Source organism: Pelodiscus sinensis, chromosome 23, assembly GCF_049634645.1.
Source record: "Pelodiscus sinensis isolate JC-2024 chromosome 23, ASM4963464v1, whole genome shotgun sequence".
NCBI lineage: Eukaryota > Metazoa > Chordata > Testudines > Trionychidae > Pelodiscus > Pelodiscus sinensis.
Window position 1 is genome coordinate 4,072,999 of NC_134733.1, and position 14,659 is coordinate 4,087,657.

The 14,659-nt window shown below is 73.9% G+C and overlaps 1 protein-coding gene across 19 annotated transcripts in view; it reads right to left on the reverse strand.

The window, feature by feature from the left end:
• The window catches only part of HSPG2 (heparan sulfate proteoglycan 2), a 145,454-nt gene that overhangs the window by 43,869 nt on the left and 86,926 nt on the right, over positions 1-14,659 (reverse strand). For 15 of the 19 annotated variants that reach the window (XM_075906295.1, XM_075906288.1, XM_075906294.1 and 12 more), the window contains 14 exons: positions 13,955-14,047; positions 13,402-13,482; positions 11,980-12,210; positions 11,769-11,882; positions 10,407-10,534; positions 9,666-9,752; positions 8,923-8,981; positions 8,037-8,201; positions 7,159-7,269; positions 6,516-6,616; positions 5,038-5,218; positions 3,641-3,700; positions 3,074-3,196; positions 1,423-1,575 (listed from right to left, as the gene is read on the reverse strand). In XM_075906295.1, the coding sequence (XP_075762410.1) occupies positions 1,423-1,575; positions 3,074-3,196; positions 3,641-3,700; positions 5,038-5,218; positions 6,516-6,616; positions 7,159-7,269; positions 8,037-8,201; positions 8,923-8,981; positions 9,666-9,752; positions 10,407-10,534; positions 11,769-11,882; positions 11,980-12,210; positions 13,402-13,482; positions 13,955-14,047 (1,687 nt within the window). The remainder of the gene's footprint in view (positions 1-1,422; positions 1,576-3,073; positions 3,197-3,640; positions 3,701-5,037; positions 5,219-6,515; positions 6,617-7,158; positions 7,270-8,036; positions 8,202-8,922; positions 8,982-9,665; positions 9,753-10,406; positions 10,535-11,768; positions 11,883-11,979; positions 12,211-13,401; positions 13,483-13,954; positions 14,048-14,659) is intronic. The other 4 variants (XM_075906281.1, XM_075906297.1, XM_075906292.1 and 1 more) reach the window with 1 other exon arrangement.

Sequence of the window (14,659 nt, forward strand, 5' to 3'; positions counted from 1 at the left end):
TTCCACGCGGCGGGCGCGTGCTCGCCCCCTGCCTGGGGCGGGAAGATTTTCCCTCAGCGCTAGCCGTAGGGGAGCGGCTCTGGCTGCCCCCGGGGTGCCATACCGCGCCGTACAAGGGGCCCTGCCAGCTCCTCCATCCTCAGCCCCTCCTTGCCAGAAACTGTGTCCGTGAGGGAGGAGGGCGGGGGGTGGACGGGAGCTGCAGCTGCGGGACAGGGCGCTGCCTGTTCTGCCCGTGAATGCCCCACAGCGGGCGACCAGCAGCGCCCCTGGCGGGAGTTCACAGCTGTGCAGCTTCAAGCCCTGCTCTGCCGCACCCGTGTCCTCTCGGGCCCATGGCAACGGACCCACGGCCGAGCCACGCTGGGGACGCGCCCGGGCCACCTCGCAGCAGGCCCAGATGCAGAAGAGCCTGCCGAAGGCCTGGCCTGCTCCAGGTGGGCCTCCACACGGGGCTGCTCTGCCCGGCAGCTCACGGCCTGCTCGTCTCAAATCCACTTCCCAAAGGCCGCTGGGGGAGGCCGCTTGCAGTAGCCCGGGGAGCAGGGAGGCCCCACCCCCGGGCACAGGCCCTGTTTGGGGCACTAAACTCAAAACTTCACAGCAAGCCGAGGAACCGGCCATGCGGGGCGCAAGGTGCCTGCGCAGCGAGCCAGGTCCTGCACCGTCCCTGGCGACAGAGCAGGGACCATGCTTGCTGTCTGGGCTTGGTCAGGCTGCTTTGACCCTGGGCGTGTGCCTCAGTTTCCCTGGGCACTGCACCGGCACCCGGCGGAGGATGAGAACGGTGGGTGCGGCGGCCTCATCGTGCTCGTACCCAACAATCCGCTAACCCGAGCCTGGGCGGGGGGAGCAGCCAGGTGACACCTGCCTAGGAGTCTGAACAGAGGAGGGGGCAGGGCTGGGAGGGGTGAGCTGTCCCGGCTGGGGGAGGCCAGGCCCAGGCTCTGGGTCCCCCTGTCCCCGAGATGGATGGTGCTGGCCGCTCCTGGTTCCTGTCACAGCAAGTCGGTGCTACAGCACATCCCTGTCACCAATACACCTTCTGTTCTCCCTGCTGGCTGAGTCACGTCTGGCTGCGGGGGGGGGGCCCAGGGGCTCCTCCACACCCTGTCACACCCCTTCGAGCGCCAGAGCTGGTCCCCTGCAGAGACCACAGAGGGAAACCTTCTGGCCCTGGAGCAGGCCACGAGCACACACCTAACCTGCCCTGGCCAGGAACAAGCACTCGCTGGCGCCAAAGCCGCTGCTCTAACCACTAGCCCAGCCTGCGGCGCTGCTCTTGCTCACGAGACGAGGCCACGGCCTGGCGCCTGGGCAGTGCCTGTGTCTGGAGCCAGCGCCTGGGGGGGCTCTGGCCACTGGGAGCCAGGGGCCGGGGCTGCAGCGCTCCATGGAGGGGGGCTGGCCCTGGGGACGTACTGTGCACTTGCAGGAAGGCCCGGGCCACGTGCTGCCCAGCGCTGTTGCGCACACGGCACAGGTACTCCGCCTCGTCCGCAGGCTCCACGGCGGGGAAGCGCAGCGTCCCTCCCTGCACCATGGCCTTGCGGGCTATGGCGCCGGCCCGGCCTCCTGCAAAGAGATGGAGCAGTCAGTGCCCTGTCTCAGCACCCGGCCTAGCACAGCCCGCCCCCCCACGGGCTGGCAGCCCCCTGGTATGGCACGGCCACGCATCCCGGACTGGCAGCCCCCTGGTATGGCACGGCCACGCATCCCGGACTGGCAGCCCCCTGGTATGGCACGGCCACGCATCCCGGACTGGCAGCCCCCGGCACGGCACGGCCACGCATCCCAGACTGGCAGCCCTCGGCACGGCACGGCCACGCATCCCGGACTGGCAGCCCCCGGCACGGCACGGCCACGCATCCCGGACTGGCAGCCCCCGGCACGGCACGGCCACGCATCCCGGACTGGCAGCCCCCGGCACGGCACGGCCACGCATCCCGGACTGGCAGCCCCCTGGTATGGCACGGCCACGCATCCCGGACTGGCAGCCCCCTGGTATGGCACGGCCACGCATCCCGGACTGGCAGCCCCCGGCACGGCACGGCCACGCATCCCAGACTGGCAGCCCTCGGCACGGCACGGCCACGCATCCCGGACTGGCAGCCCCCGGCACGGCACGGCCACGCATCCCGGACTGGCAGCCCCCGGCACGGCACGGCCACGCATCCCGGACTGGCAGCCCCCGGCACGGCACGGCCACGCATCCCGGACTGGCAGCCCCCGGCACGGCACGGCCACGCATCCCGGACTGACAGCCCCCGGCACGGCACGGCCACGCATCCCAGACTGGCAGCCCCCGGCACGGCACGGCCACGCATCCCAGACTGGCAGCCCCCGGCACGGCACGGCCACGCATCCCGGACTGGCAGCCCCCGGCACGGCACGGCCACGCATCCCGGACTGGCAGCCCCCGGCACGGCACGGCCACGCATCCCGGACTGGCAGCCCCCGGCACGGCACGGCCACGCATCCCGGACTGACAGCCCCCGGCACGGCACGGCCACGCATCCCGGACTGACAGCCCCCGGCACGGCACGGCCACGCATCCCGGACTGGCAGCCCCTGGCACGGCACGGCCACGCATCCCGGACTGACAGCCCCCGGCACGGCACGGCCACGCATCCCGGCCCCGGTGCCTGGAGCAGGTAACTCCAAGGGGTACCTGTGAGTGTGCTGCCATCTAGTGGCCAGTCCCAGTGACTGCAGCAGCCTGCTATCTGCCCGGCCACAGGCCCCACCCCAGCTGCCCTCAGCCCTTCCCCACCGGAGCCCCCTAGTCACCCCTCACCCCCCATGGCCAGACAAGTCCTGGGCCCCCCGGCCAAGCCCCTGGAGGGAACAGTGGCCCAGCTAGCACCAGGGAGAGGGGCGGGCAGGGGTGGGGCTTACCAGGGGCTTAGTTAGCCCTTCCTGGCCGATACCTGCCTCTTATGGCCACAGGCCACCGTCGCCTCCTCCCTCGGCCTCCGCCCGGCCCGGGTAACGGGACCCGCCCAGGCGGGAGGTGCGGCAGGACGGCCCCCTCCCCAGGCTCCCCCAGGGTCTCCCAGCCGGCCGCACCTACCCAGCCACTCCACGGTGGGCGGGGGGCTGCCGGTGGCAATGCAGCGGAACTCGGCCGGCTGGCCTGGCTGCACCGTCAGCTGCGCAGGTTCGATGGTGGCGGTGGGCAGGACGGCGGGGGACGCTGTGGCAGGAGGGACAGCCCGTTAATCGTGGCCCAAGGCGGAGCAGAGGCCCTGGCCCGGTCGGGCAGCCCCGGCTCTGCCCAGAGCGCCGTGTCTGGTCGGTCCGGAGCGCGTGCAGGACCCGGGCCGGCGCCCCCCCGGCATGCAGCGCTGCGCCACGGGCCGGCTCTCAGAGGCCCGCGGCCAGGACAGGAGGGGTTGCGAGACGCCGCAGCCGGGCCCGAGCCCCAAGCCCTCAACCTGCCATCCCTGGCCCCGTGCCCGCCAGCTCGGCGCCGTGTGGCCAGAGGACCCAGGCACGGTGCCTCAGGGCCAGATTAGCCTTTTGTGGGCCCCCCCGAGGCCCCGCCCCCGCTCTGCCCCGAGGTCTCCCCCCCAGCCCTGCCTACGCGGGGGGCACAAGGAGCAGCAGCGGGGGAGGAGCACGCGCCAGGCCAACTCACAGGGTCTGTGGCCTTCCATGACTTCGATGGGCCCATAAAACATCTGTGTCTTCGACGGGGCTGCAGGCAGAGCAGAGTTTCCTCAGTCCAGCCCCGGTCCCCAGACGCCCGGCCTGTTCCCCGCAACGCAGCGCTGCCCGGGCAGCCCAGGGCACCAGAGCCGGCCTGCTGCACGTCCGAGTCCGGAACTGTGCCAGGGGGCTCTGGGACAGCCTGCTCTGTGCCGGGCGGGCCCTGGGGGGGGGGCCTGCTCTGTGCCGGGCGGGCCCTGGGGGGGGGGGGCCTGCTCTGTGCCGGCTGGGGGGGGCTTGCTCTGTGCCGGGCGGGCCCTGGGGGGGGGGGGCCTGCTCTGTGCCGGGCGGGCCCTGGGGGGGGGGGGCCTGCTCTGTGCCGGCTGGGGGGGGCCTGCTCTGTGCCGGGCGGGCCCTGGGGGGGGGCCTGCTCTGTGCCGGCTGGGGGGGGCCTGCTCTGTGCCGGGCGGGCCCTGGGGGCGGGGGGGCCTGCTCTGTGCCGGCTGGGGGGGGGGGCCTGCTCTGTGCCGGCTGGGGGGGGCCTGCTCTGTGCCGGGCGGGCCCTGGGGGGGGGCCTGCTCTGTGCCGGCTGGGGGGGGCCTGCTCTGTGCCGGGCGGGCCCTGGGGGCGGGGGGGCCTGCTCTGTGCTGGCTGGGGGGGGCCTGCTCTGTGCCGGCTGGGGATGCCAGGGGGACCCATTAGGCCAGGTGGGAGCCTGCTCTGTATTGGGTGGGGGGACCCAGGGGCTGCTCTGTACTGAGCGGGGGCACCGGGGAGGACCACTCAGTGCCAGGCAGGGGACAGGGGTTGGGGGGTTCCGCTCCTTGCAGGGTGGGTCCACGTTGTGCCAGGCAGGGGCCGGAGGGCCCACTCAGTGCCAGGCGGGGGGCAGGGGTTGGGGAGTTCTGCTCTATGCCGGGGGGAGGGGGGGTCTGTTTCTGGTTCCAAAAAGTGGGCTGTCTGGGCTGAAGCTCTTCCCTTCACTCCCCCCCCCCCCCGGATCAGGGCTCCATGCTGCTTTCACAGCGCCTAAACCGTGGCACGACCCCTGCAGCTGCTCCTGGCAGAGGCTCTGCAGCTGGGCCGCTCCATTACCCCCAGCTTGCAGGGCAAGGCAGGGGACTGAGCGTGAGCCCCACTCACCCAGGAACGTGCCCCAGGGGGCGCCAAACAGCTCTAGCGCCCGGGCTGAGCGCGGGGCCTGGCCTGGCAGCGCTGACATGGGGGCACTGGCCGGGCGGCTCCTGGAACGTGTGGATCGACGGCAGGGCGCCGACAGCCAGGCCTCACTACCTGCCCAGGCCCCCTCTGCCCATGGAGCGGCGCCCGGAGCACGTTCAGAGGAGGGAGCCGGGAGCCAGGGGCCGGCGCCCCCGGGCCGCGCACCTTGCACGTGCAGCGTGGCGGTGCCCTCGGCCATGGCCAGCATGTTGGAGCCGGTGCAGACGTAGGTACCGGCGTCCTCGGGCTGCACGCTGCGCAGGGTGAGGATGCCGTTGAAGTCCATGGCGCGGGGCGGCAGCTTGCCCTGGTTCTGTCGCGTCCAGACCAGCGTGTAGGCCGGCGACTGCGGGAGCAGAGACAGGGCCATGGGAGGGGGGCGTCCCAGGGAGACGCCTTCAGGGAGGCTCTCGGGGGACGACGAGGAGCTGACCCCGAGCTAATAAACCTGCTTCCCTGCAGAGCCACTGCCCCCTGCCCGATGCCCAGGGGGTGGCAGCATGCAGGAGAGGTGCCTCAAGGCCATGGTGAGGGGCACATCACTGAAGGCAGCATGGGAAGGGGGCCCCTGCCTGGCTGCTCTGCTCCCTGCTGGGACATTGATGGGAGGGGTCGGCTGCGGGGAGCCCTGCTCTGCCCTGCCGGCACCGGCTGGGCATCGGCCCCGCTCGGACTCTGGGCTGGGTGAAGGGTTCCCTGCCAGCGTCTGTCAGGCCAGCTGGGCGTGTGGGCCCCAGCAGCCCCGGCGGGATGCAGGCAGGCGTAGGGCGAGCCGGGCCAGCTGCCCATGGCCCCCGGTGCAGGCACAGCGCTTCGGCTGTGTGACGTGGCGGGGGCTGTCCGTCTGGTGGCCTGGACCCTCTGGCTGGGCAGTCGCTGGTTGCTGTGCCGTGCCGGGTGCGAGCCCTACGGCCCTGTGCCGGTCTGCAGAGACCGGGTGTGTCTGTGCGGTGCCCAGCGGGGGAAGGGCCCGGGGGGAGGCCCGTAGGCCACGGCCCAGCCAGCTGACACCTGGGCTAGCCCCGCTGCCCGGCCCAGCCCAGCCCAGCCCCGCTGCCCTGCCCCGTCCCGCTGCCCGGCCCAGCCCCGCTGCCCGGCCCAGCCCAGCCCGGCCCCGCTGCCCTGCCCCGTCCCGCTGCCCGGCCCAGCCCCGCTGCCCGGCCCAGCCCAGCCCTGCTGCCCTGCCCCGTCCCGCTGCCCGGCCCAGCCCCGCTGCCCGGCCCAGCCCAGCCCGGCCCCGCTGCCCTGCCCCGTCTCGCTGCCCGGCCCAGCCCAGCCCAGCCCGGCCCAGCCCAGCCCCGCTGCCCTGCCCCGTCCCGCTGCCCGGCCCAGCCCAGCCCTGCTGCCCTGCCCAGCCCCGCTGCCCGGCCCAGCCCCGCTGCCCAGCCCAGCCCGGCCCCGCTGCCCTGCCCCGCCCAGCCCAGCCCGGCCCAGCCCAGCCCCGCTGCCCTGCCCCGCCCCGCTGCCCGGCCCAGCCCCGCTGCCCGGCCCAGCCCAGCCCAGCCCGGCCCCGCTGCCCTGCCCCGTCCCGCTGCCCGGCCCAGCCCAGCCCTGCTGCCCTGCCCCATCCCGCTGCCCGGCCCAGCCCAGCCCTGCCCCGTCCCGCTGCCCGGCCCAGCCCCGCTGCCCGGCCCAGCCCTCACCTTGCTCTTGGCCGTGCAGACGAAGGTGACGTCAGCTCCTGGCTTCACGCTCTGGAACCTCTTCTCCTCCACGGTCACCGTGATGGGTTTGCTGGGGGCCTCTGCGCCCACAGGGAGACGTGAGAGTCCTGCCCACACGCCCTGCAGCGCCCGGCCCTGCCGCGAGGGGCTAATGGTGCCTCTGGGCCAGGGCCAGGCAGTGGAGGGCAGGGCTGAGCAACGCTTGGGGTGCGAGGGACGCGTTCACGTTTTCTTCTCGGCTCTTCCTCGCCAAGACCTCCCCATCCCAGCCTTGGCCCCGCCCTCAGGTCCCTGGCCCCGCCCTCGGTTCCCTGGCCCCGCCCTCCCCTCAAGCCCCGGCCCCCTGCACGCAGACCCTGCCCAGCCTCAGGAAGACCTGCCCATCCCCGGAGCCCAGACAGACCCTGCTCCCCCCACAGGTCTCGCTGCCCCAGCCTGAGGGAGGGCGGCGGTCGGGGTACGAGGCAGCAGTGCCACTCGCTCGGCCTCTTTCCCAGCGATGCTGTGGGCAGGGCACCACGACAGCGGAGGATGTCGGCTCCCCGCCGTGGCCCGGAGAGCTGCGCCGTGCTGGCCTAGGCCCCCCCTTGCCCCATGGCGAGGGCGAGCCAGCGCCACTCACCTGTGACGACGACCTCGGCCCGGCTGGCGTTGCTGTGCTGCAGGCTGCGGCAGGTGCAGACGTACACGCCGGCCTCGGAGGGCTGGATGCTGGGGAAGTGCAGCTCCTCTCCTGCGGCCGGGACGAGGGACGCGTGAGGCCCAGCCACGGCCCGCCACGCGCCGAGCGTGCGCCCGAGGGGCCCTGGCAGCCAGGGAGACGGTCCCCAGGCCTGGGGGAGCTGGCTGGGCGATCCTGTCTCTGTCTCCCGCAGCTTCCAGCCAGTGGACACATCTCCCCAGCCCCGAGGGGGCGCGCAGACCCCTGCGTGGGGCTCGGGGCGCTGCGGCTAGGGGCGCACCCAGCTGAGCTCCTGGCCTGCTCAGGTCTCGAGGGGCCACATCTGCACCAGGCTGGGGTGTCCTCACCAACCCCGGTGCATCCTCCCCATCGGGCCGCTTGAGTGACAGCCTGCCCGGCCCCGAGTGTCCCCGAGTCCGTGGGCCTGTCCCCACGCTGGGTCTCACTTCCCCCATTGCTCTGGGCACAGGAGCCCCAGTACCAACCCGCTAAACCCCCCCTGCTCCCCACAGCCCGAGACCCTCCGTGGCCCGGGCCCCAGCTCCCCCGCCCGCCCTGCTGCGGTTACCGAGCTCTGGGTGTGTGTCCGAGTGGCCGGGGCCCCCCGCGGCAGCAGGCGTGCGAGGGGCGCGCTCTGCAAATGGCTGCCCTGCCCCTCACAGCTACCCGTCGAGGCAGAGGCAGTGCCTGGACCTTGGCACCCCCTCCGGGCACAGGGGGGCGGCAGACGCATGCCTCGTGCGCCAGGGGCCGCGCTGGCCCCGCCTGGCACCACAGCTCGGCTGCCATCCCCGGTGCCCCCCGTGCCCCGCTCTTACCTTGCCCCCGGCTCTGGGCGGTGCTGGGCACGGGGCGCCCATCCTCCCGCGCCCAGGAGAAGGAATAGGGCGGGCGGCCGCTGGCCTGGCAGCGCAGGGTCACCTGGCCCCCCTGCGACACCGTGGTCTTGGGAGGGTGGACTCGGACCACGAACGGGGCTCGGTCTGGGGGAGGAGAGCAGGGGCCGTCAGCCTGGGGGAGCGGAGCCCTCGACAAGGGAATCCCCCCGGTGTGAGAGCAAAGGGCCCCGCCAGGGCTGTGGGGCAGGAGCCCAGCCAACCCACACCCTGCTCTGCACCCACCGTGGGTGGGCAGCGAAGGGCTGGGCCCTCTGCCGGCTCCCAGCCAGGCCCACTGCTCTGCTGACCCCTGCTGGAACCCCGAGCGCCCTGTGTGCCCCCCGGCCGCTGCTTTTTGGAAGGGGTCGCTGGAGCCCCGCCGGGAACGGGCCGCCCCGTGGCAGCGAGGGGTGGGCACCAATCGATCTGCACACGGCAGCCTGGAGCCTGTTTGCCCAGGGACGCCCCGTCCCGTCCTCCCAGCTGGAGGCCCCTCTCCCCAGGCTGCCCCCCAGCAAAGCTTTTCCAGGGGGGTGAGATGACAGAGCAGCACCCCCCCCCCCCCCCCGAGGGCACTGGCACCCGCCCTGACTGGCCTGGAGCGGGGGGGTGGGGAGGGGGGGCACGGGTTGGACGCCACCGAGCCACGGCCGCTGGGGGGAAGGGACTCTACCCGTGTCTCGGCCCCACATGCGCCCTGGACGCCTCGCTCCAAGCCCTGCCTGCGTCCAGCAGCCCGGCGCGCGGGGTGTGGCTCCCGGGACCGGGGCCCATCACCACTAGGGACCCTAGACCGGGGCAAGAGCCCTGGTCCCCCTGCACTTACCCACGGGCAGGCACTTCTGCCCCCGCACGCTGGGGTTCCCCACGTAGCCTGGCGCGCACCTGCGGGAGCAGGACAGAGGGTGAGGGGCCCTGCGGGGGGGGGCAGGCAGCACCCCGGCTCAGTGGGCAGGAGGGGAAGCCCGCTCTGAGGAGCCCGGGGTGGAGCGGGGCCGGGCGCTGAGGGGCACTGGCAGAGGGGAGGGCGCGCGGGGACGCAGGGCTGGGACCCTGAGCGTGGAAAGCAGGTACGGCCCTGGGCGCGCAGCCCCTCAGGGTCCCAGGGCAATGGGGGCGGGGGGTCCATGGCCCTCCTAGGCCAGCTGGGAGGTAAGAGAAGGTACCACTGACCCCAGAGGCCCCGCCCCCAACTCCGCCTCTTCCCCCAGGCCCCGCCCCCACCCCTTCCCCGCCTCTTCCCTTAGGCCCCGCCCCCACCCCTGCTCCACCTCTTCCCCTAGACTCCGCCCCACTCCTTCCCCTAGGCCCTGCCCCCACCCCATCCCTCCCTCTTCCCTTAGGCCCCGCCCACCCCTGCTCCGCCTCGTCCCCTAGGCCCCGCCCCCACCCCTTCCCCGCCTCTTCCCCTAGACCCCGCCCCCACCCCTTCCCCAGGCCCTGCCCCCACCCCTTCCCCGCCTCTTCCCCTAGGCCCCACACAGATTAAAAACAGAAAGCAGGGGCAAGAGCTTGTCACATGGCACCAGGACACAGAAGGGAAGCCCGGCCGGCCGGGGGCAGACTCACTGCTCGCAGTACTGGCCGCTGTATCCGGGCTCGCAGGCAGTGCAGCGGTACCCGCCCGCCCCCAGGCTCTCACACGTCCGCGAGAACCTGCAGGGAGAGAGCCCTGAGCGGCCTGGCCTCTGCCGCCCCAGGACTGTCCTGGGAACAGCCCCCCTCCAGCCCAGTACCCCCCGGGAACAGCGCCCTGCCCCCACCCAGTGCCCCCCTGGGAACAGCGCCCTGCCCCCGCTCAGTACCTCCCCCCTCCCCCAGGAACAGCGCCCGCCCCATACCTCCCCCCCTGGGAATAGCACCCATCCCTGCCCAGCCATCCTGGGAACAGCGCCCCACCCCCACCCAGTGCCCCCCCCAGGAACAGCGCCCCCCCCCCAGTTCTTCCCTCCCCTGGGAATAGCACTCATCCCTGACCAGCCACCCTGGGAACAGTGCCCTGCCCCCACCCAGTACCCCCCCCCCTCCCGGGAACAGCGCCCGCCCCTGCCCCCACCCAGCCGCCATGGGCACCGGTGACCCTGTCTCGGCCGTGCACCCGGGGTGGCCGGCCAGGAATCACTAGCTGGCAGCAGCCATGGGCTGGTGATGAGATGCCAACAGTGCAGGGGCCAGCGCCTGGCACCTCACTCCAGCTCTGGCCCGGCAGCGGCTCTGCACCCGCTTTACCGCCTGGGGGGCCCGTGAACCCTGCACGTGCCAGGGGCTGCCACGCTCCCGCCCCACCCGCCGCTGGCATCAGCTACTCACTGGTTCTGCGGGTGGGTGAGCGGGCAGGCGCAGGGCTGGCAGTCCTCGGGGGTCCCAGCCGTGGCATCGCCGTAGTAGCCAGGGGCACACTGCTCGCAGAACTCTCCGGCCGTGTGGTGCAAGCAGCTCTGGGGAGGGGGCAGAGCTCACAGTGGGGGGGGCAGGCCCAGCCGCGGGGGGGGGACAGAGCTCACAGTGCGGGGGGGGCCAGGCCCAGCCACATGGAGGGGGCAGAGCTCACAGTGAGGGGGGGGCCAGGCCCAGCCGCGGGGAGGGAGGCAGAGCTCACAGTGCGGGGGGCAGGCCCAGCCGCAGGGAGGGAGGCAGAGCTCACAGCGCGGGGGGGGCCAGGCCCAGCCACATGGAGGGGGCAGAGCTCACAGTGAGGGGGGGGCCAGGCCCAGCCACATGGAGGGGGCAGAGCTCACAGTGAGGGGGGGGCCAGGCCCAGCCGCGGGGAGGGAGGCAGAGCTCACAGTGCGGGGGGCAGGCCCAGCCGCAGGGAGGGAGGCAGAGCTCACAGCGCGGGGGGCAGGCCCAGCTGCGGGGAGGGGACAGAGCTCACAGTGCGGGGGGCAGGCCCAGCCACATGGAGGGGGCAGAGCTCACAGTGCGGGGGGCAGGCCCAGCCGCGGGGAGGGAGGCAGAGCTCACAGTGCGGGGGGCAGGCCCAGCCGCGGGGAGGGGGCAGAGCTCACAGTGCGGGGGGCAGGCCCAGCTGCGGGGAGGGGGCAGAGCTCACAGTGGCAGGGGGGCAGGCCCAGCTGCGGGGAGGGGGCAGAGCTCACAGTGGGGGGGGGGCCAGGCCCAGCCGCGGGGAGGGGGCAGAGCTCACAGTGGGGGGGGGGCCAGGCCCAGCCGCGGGGAGGGGGCAGAGCTCACAGTGGGGGGGGGGGCAGGCCCAGCCGCGGGGAGGGAGGCAGAGCTCACAGTGGCGGGGGGCAGGCCCAGCCGCGGGGAGGGGGCAGAGCTCACAGTGGGGGGGGGCAGGCCCAGCCGCGGGGAGGAGGCAGAGCTCACAGTGGCGGGGGGCAGGCCCAGCCGCGGGGAGGGGGCAGAGCTCACAGTGGCGGGGGGCAGGCCCAGCCGCGGGGAGGGAGGCAGAGCTCACAGTGGCGGGGGGCAGGCCCAGCTGTGGGGGGGGGGGCAGAGCTCACAGTGGGGGGGGGGGCCAGGCCCAGCCGCGGGGAGTGAGGCAGAGCTCACAGTGCGGGGGGCAGGCCCAGCTGCGGGGAGGGGGCAGAGCTCAGAGCGTGGGGGCAGGGCCCGCCCGGGGCAGAGGGCAGGGCCGGAGCTACGTGGGGCCCCTCTCCCAGCAGCCCGGGCCTGGCTCCGGCAGGTGCAGGCGGAGCCGGGACTCACCGAGCAGGCGCCCGTCTCGGGGTGGCAGGCGTCCGAGTGGCCGTTGCACTCACACAGCTCGCAGTGCCCCAGGTACAGGCCGCCCCCCGTGCGCGTGTAGCCGGCGGCGCAGTCCTGCGGGAGAGACGCGTCACCTGCCGTGCAGCCGCCGGGCCTCGGCCCCGCGGGCAAAGCCCGGCCCACGCCGGGGGGGCAGCGAGGGGCACCTCACCTGGCAGGAGAGGCCGCGGTAGCCCGGCGGGCAGCGGCACTCCTCCACCTCCAGCGCCCGGGGCAGGCCGCCGTGGGCGGGCTCCGCGGTCTCCAGGCTGACCCCGGCGATGCTGGCCCACACCATGTCGGTGGCGTAGGTGGCGCGGATGAGGATCTCGTCCAGGTCGGCCAGCGCCATCATCAGGTGCTCCCGGGTGGCAGGCTGCCCGTCGGGCCGCTGCCAGTGTTGCTGTGGGGAGGGGGCAGTGAGGCCGGGCAGGGCCCCAGCAGGGAACCCACGTGCTGGCGCCACGCACCTTGGCTCACCAGGAAGGAGACCAGCCCAGCCCCTCGGGGCACGGACCCTGGCATGGGGGCACCAGCAGCTCCAGCCCCGAGGAGCCCGGAGCCCCACAGCCCCTCCCCAGGCCCAGAGCTGCTCTAGGGGGCACGGGTGGGAGCGGGGCGCAGTGGGTCTGAGGAGGGGCAGGAGGATGCCGGAAGATGGGGGTGGGGGCAGTACCATGCTGGAGGTCTTCCCACGCCCGTGAGGTGGGGGCTGGGGTGGGTGGGGGCTGGCACCATGCCCGTGAAATGGATGCGGGGGAGGTGGAAACAAACCTGCTGGCAAGGCTGGGGGGGGCAGGGTTGGTACCGTGCTGGCAGGGCAGGACCGGAGAAGGCGGGGGCAGTGCCACACCCACAGGGCAGGGCAGGGCAGGGCAGGGGGGAGCAGAGTCACCGCCGCGCCGGCAGGGCAGGTCTCAGCCAGGGTTGGTGCCATGCCGGCTGGGCGTAGCCAGGAGCAGGTCAAGGGGGTGGGGGAGGTGCCGTGCCAGCTGGGCGTGGCTGGGAGCAGGTCGGGAGGGCGGGGGAGGTGCCGCGCCGGCTGGGCGTGGCCGGGAGCAGGTTGGGGGAGGTGCCGTGCCGGCTGGGCGTGGCTGGGAGCAGGTCGGGAGGGCGGGGGAGGTGCCGGGCCGGCTGGAGTGGCCGGGAGCAGGTCGCGGGGGGGGGGGGGGGAAGGTGCCGGGCCGGCTGGAGTGGCCGGGAGCAGGTCGGGGGGTGGGGGGCGGTGGAGGTGCCACGCCGGCTGGGCGTGGCCGGGAGCAGGTCGGGGGAGGTGCCGTGCCGGCTGGGCGTGGCCGGGAGCAGGTCGGGGGGTGGGGGAGGTGCCGTGCCGGCTGGGCGTGGCCGGGAGCAGGTCGGGGGAGGTGCTGTGCCAGCTGGGCGTGGCCGGGAGCAGGTCGGGGGCGGGGGAGGTGCCATGCCGGCTAGGCGTGGCCGGGAGCAGGTCGGGGGAGGTGCTGTGCCAGCTGGGCGTGGCCGGGAGCAGGTCGGGGGCGGGGGAGGTGCCATGCCGGCTGGGCGTGGCCGGGAGCAGGTCGGGGGGCGGGGGAGGTGCCGCGCCGGCAGGGCAGGGCCACGCGAGCCAGGCCCTCACCTCCTGGAAGACGATTTCGAAGCTGCGGGGTTCCCGGGGCGGCAGCGCGGGCTGGTAAGCCACCAGGGTGATGTCGTTGCCCTGCAGGGACAGCAAGGGGCAGGCCAGTCAGACCCATGGCCTGGGCTCTGCTGCCCGCCCCACACGAGGCCAGCGCCGCCCTGCCCCCCACTCCTTCGCGCCAGTCTCCGGCTCCCTCCGGGCCCTGCCCTCGGCTGCCTGGCCCGCACCCCCCAGGTTTCTGCTCCCGTCCCCTCGCGCCCTCGCCCCCTCCTCCGGCTCCCTGCGCACCCAGCCATTGCACCCGGCCTGCTCCCCCAAAGCCCCTTCCCCTGAGCCTGCTCTGGCTTCTGTTCCCTGCCCCCCGCCCAGCCCCCTCCCCCGGCTCTGCCCGTGCCCGACCATCCCAGCCCCCTGCTATTCCAGCCCTGCACCCAGTCTAGCCCATCACCCATGAAGCCCCCCCCCCCCCGTCCTAGGCAGCCCGCTTCCCTTGCGGGGCAGCCCTGTAGCCCGCAGGCCCCCACGCTGCTGCGGCTCCCTGATCCCTCACCATGATCTGCACGTCGGCGTCCGGCAGGGGGGCGCTCCTGCCCCCCGCGCTGTAGGAGAGCGTGTAGCGCAGCCGCCCGCCGTAGGAGCCGACCTGGGAAAGCAAGACAACGGGTCAGGCTGCAGCAGTCCCGCCTGGCAGGGGGCAGCTCTGCGCCCCTCCCTCCCCAGTCTGCCCCGGGCGGCAGTGGGCAGAAACCGGCCCCACAGCATCAGCCTGGGGGCTCCGTCTCCTCAGGCGCCCGACAGCTGGGCCACTGCCCCTCAGCCGGGGCTGCCACACCGCCAGGAGCCCTGTGCCAAGGGGCGAGTACTCAGGAAGACGCCCAACCCCAGTGGGCACCGGCGGCCTGCAGGGGCCACGAGGCCAGCGGCGGGTCCCAGACCAGCACCCCATTTCCGGGGGGGGATTCTCACCAGCACCTGGCACACCCCATTTCCCTGGGAGGGGGTGTTAACTGGCACCTGGAGTGCCCCATTTCTTGGGGTTTTTCACTGGCACCCGGCGTGCTCCATTTCCCAGGGGGGTTTTCTCATACACCCCATTCCCGGGGGGTTCTCACCGGCACCCAGAGCGCCCCATTCCCGGGGGGTTTTCACCGGCACCCAGAGCGCCCCATTCCCGGGGGGTTTTCACCGGCACCCAGAGCGCCCCATTCCCGGGGGGTTCTCACCGGCACCCAGAGCGCCCCATTCCCGGGGGGTT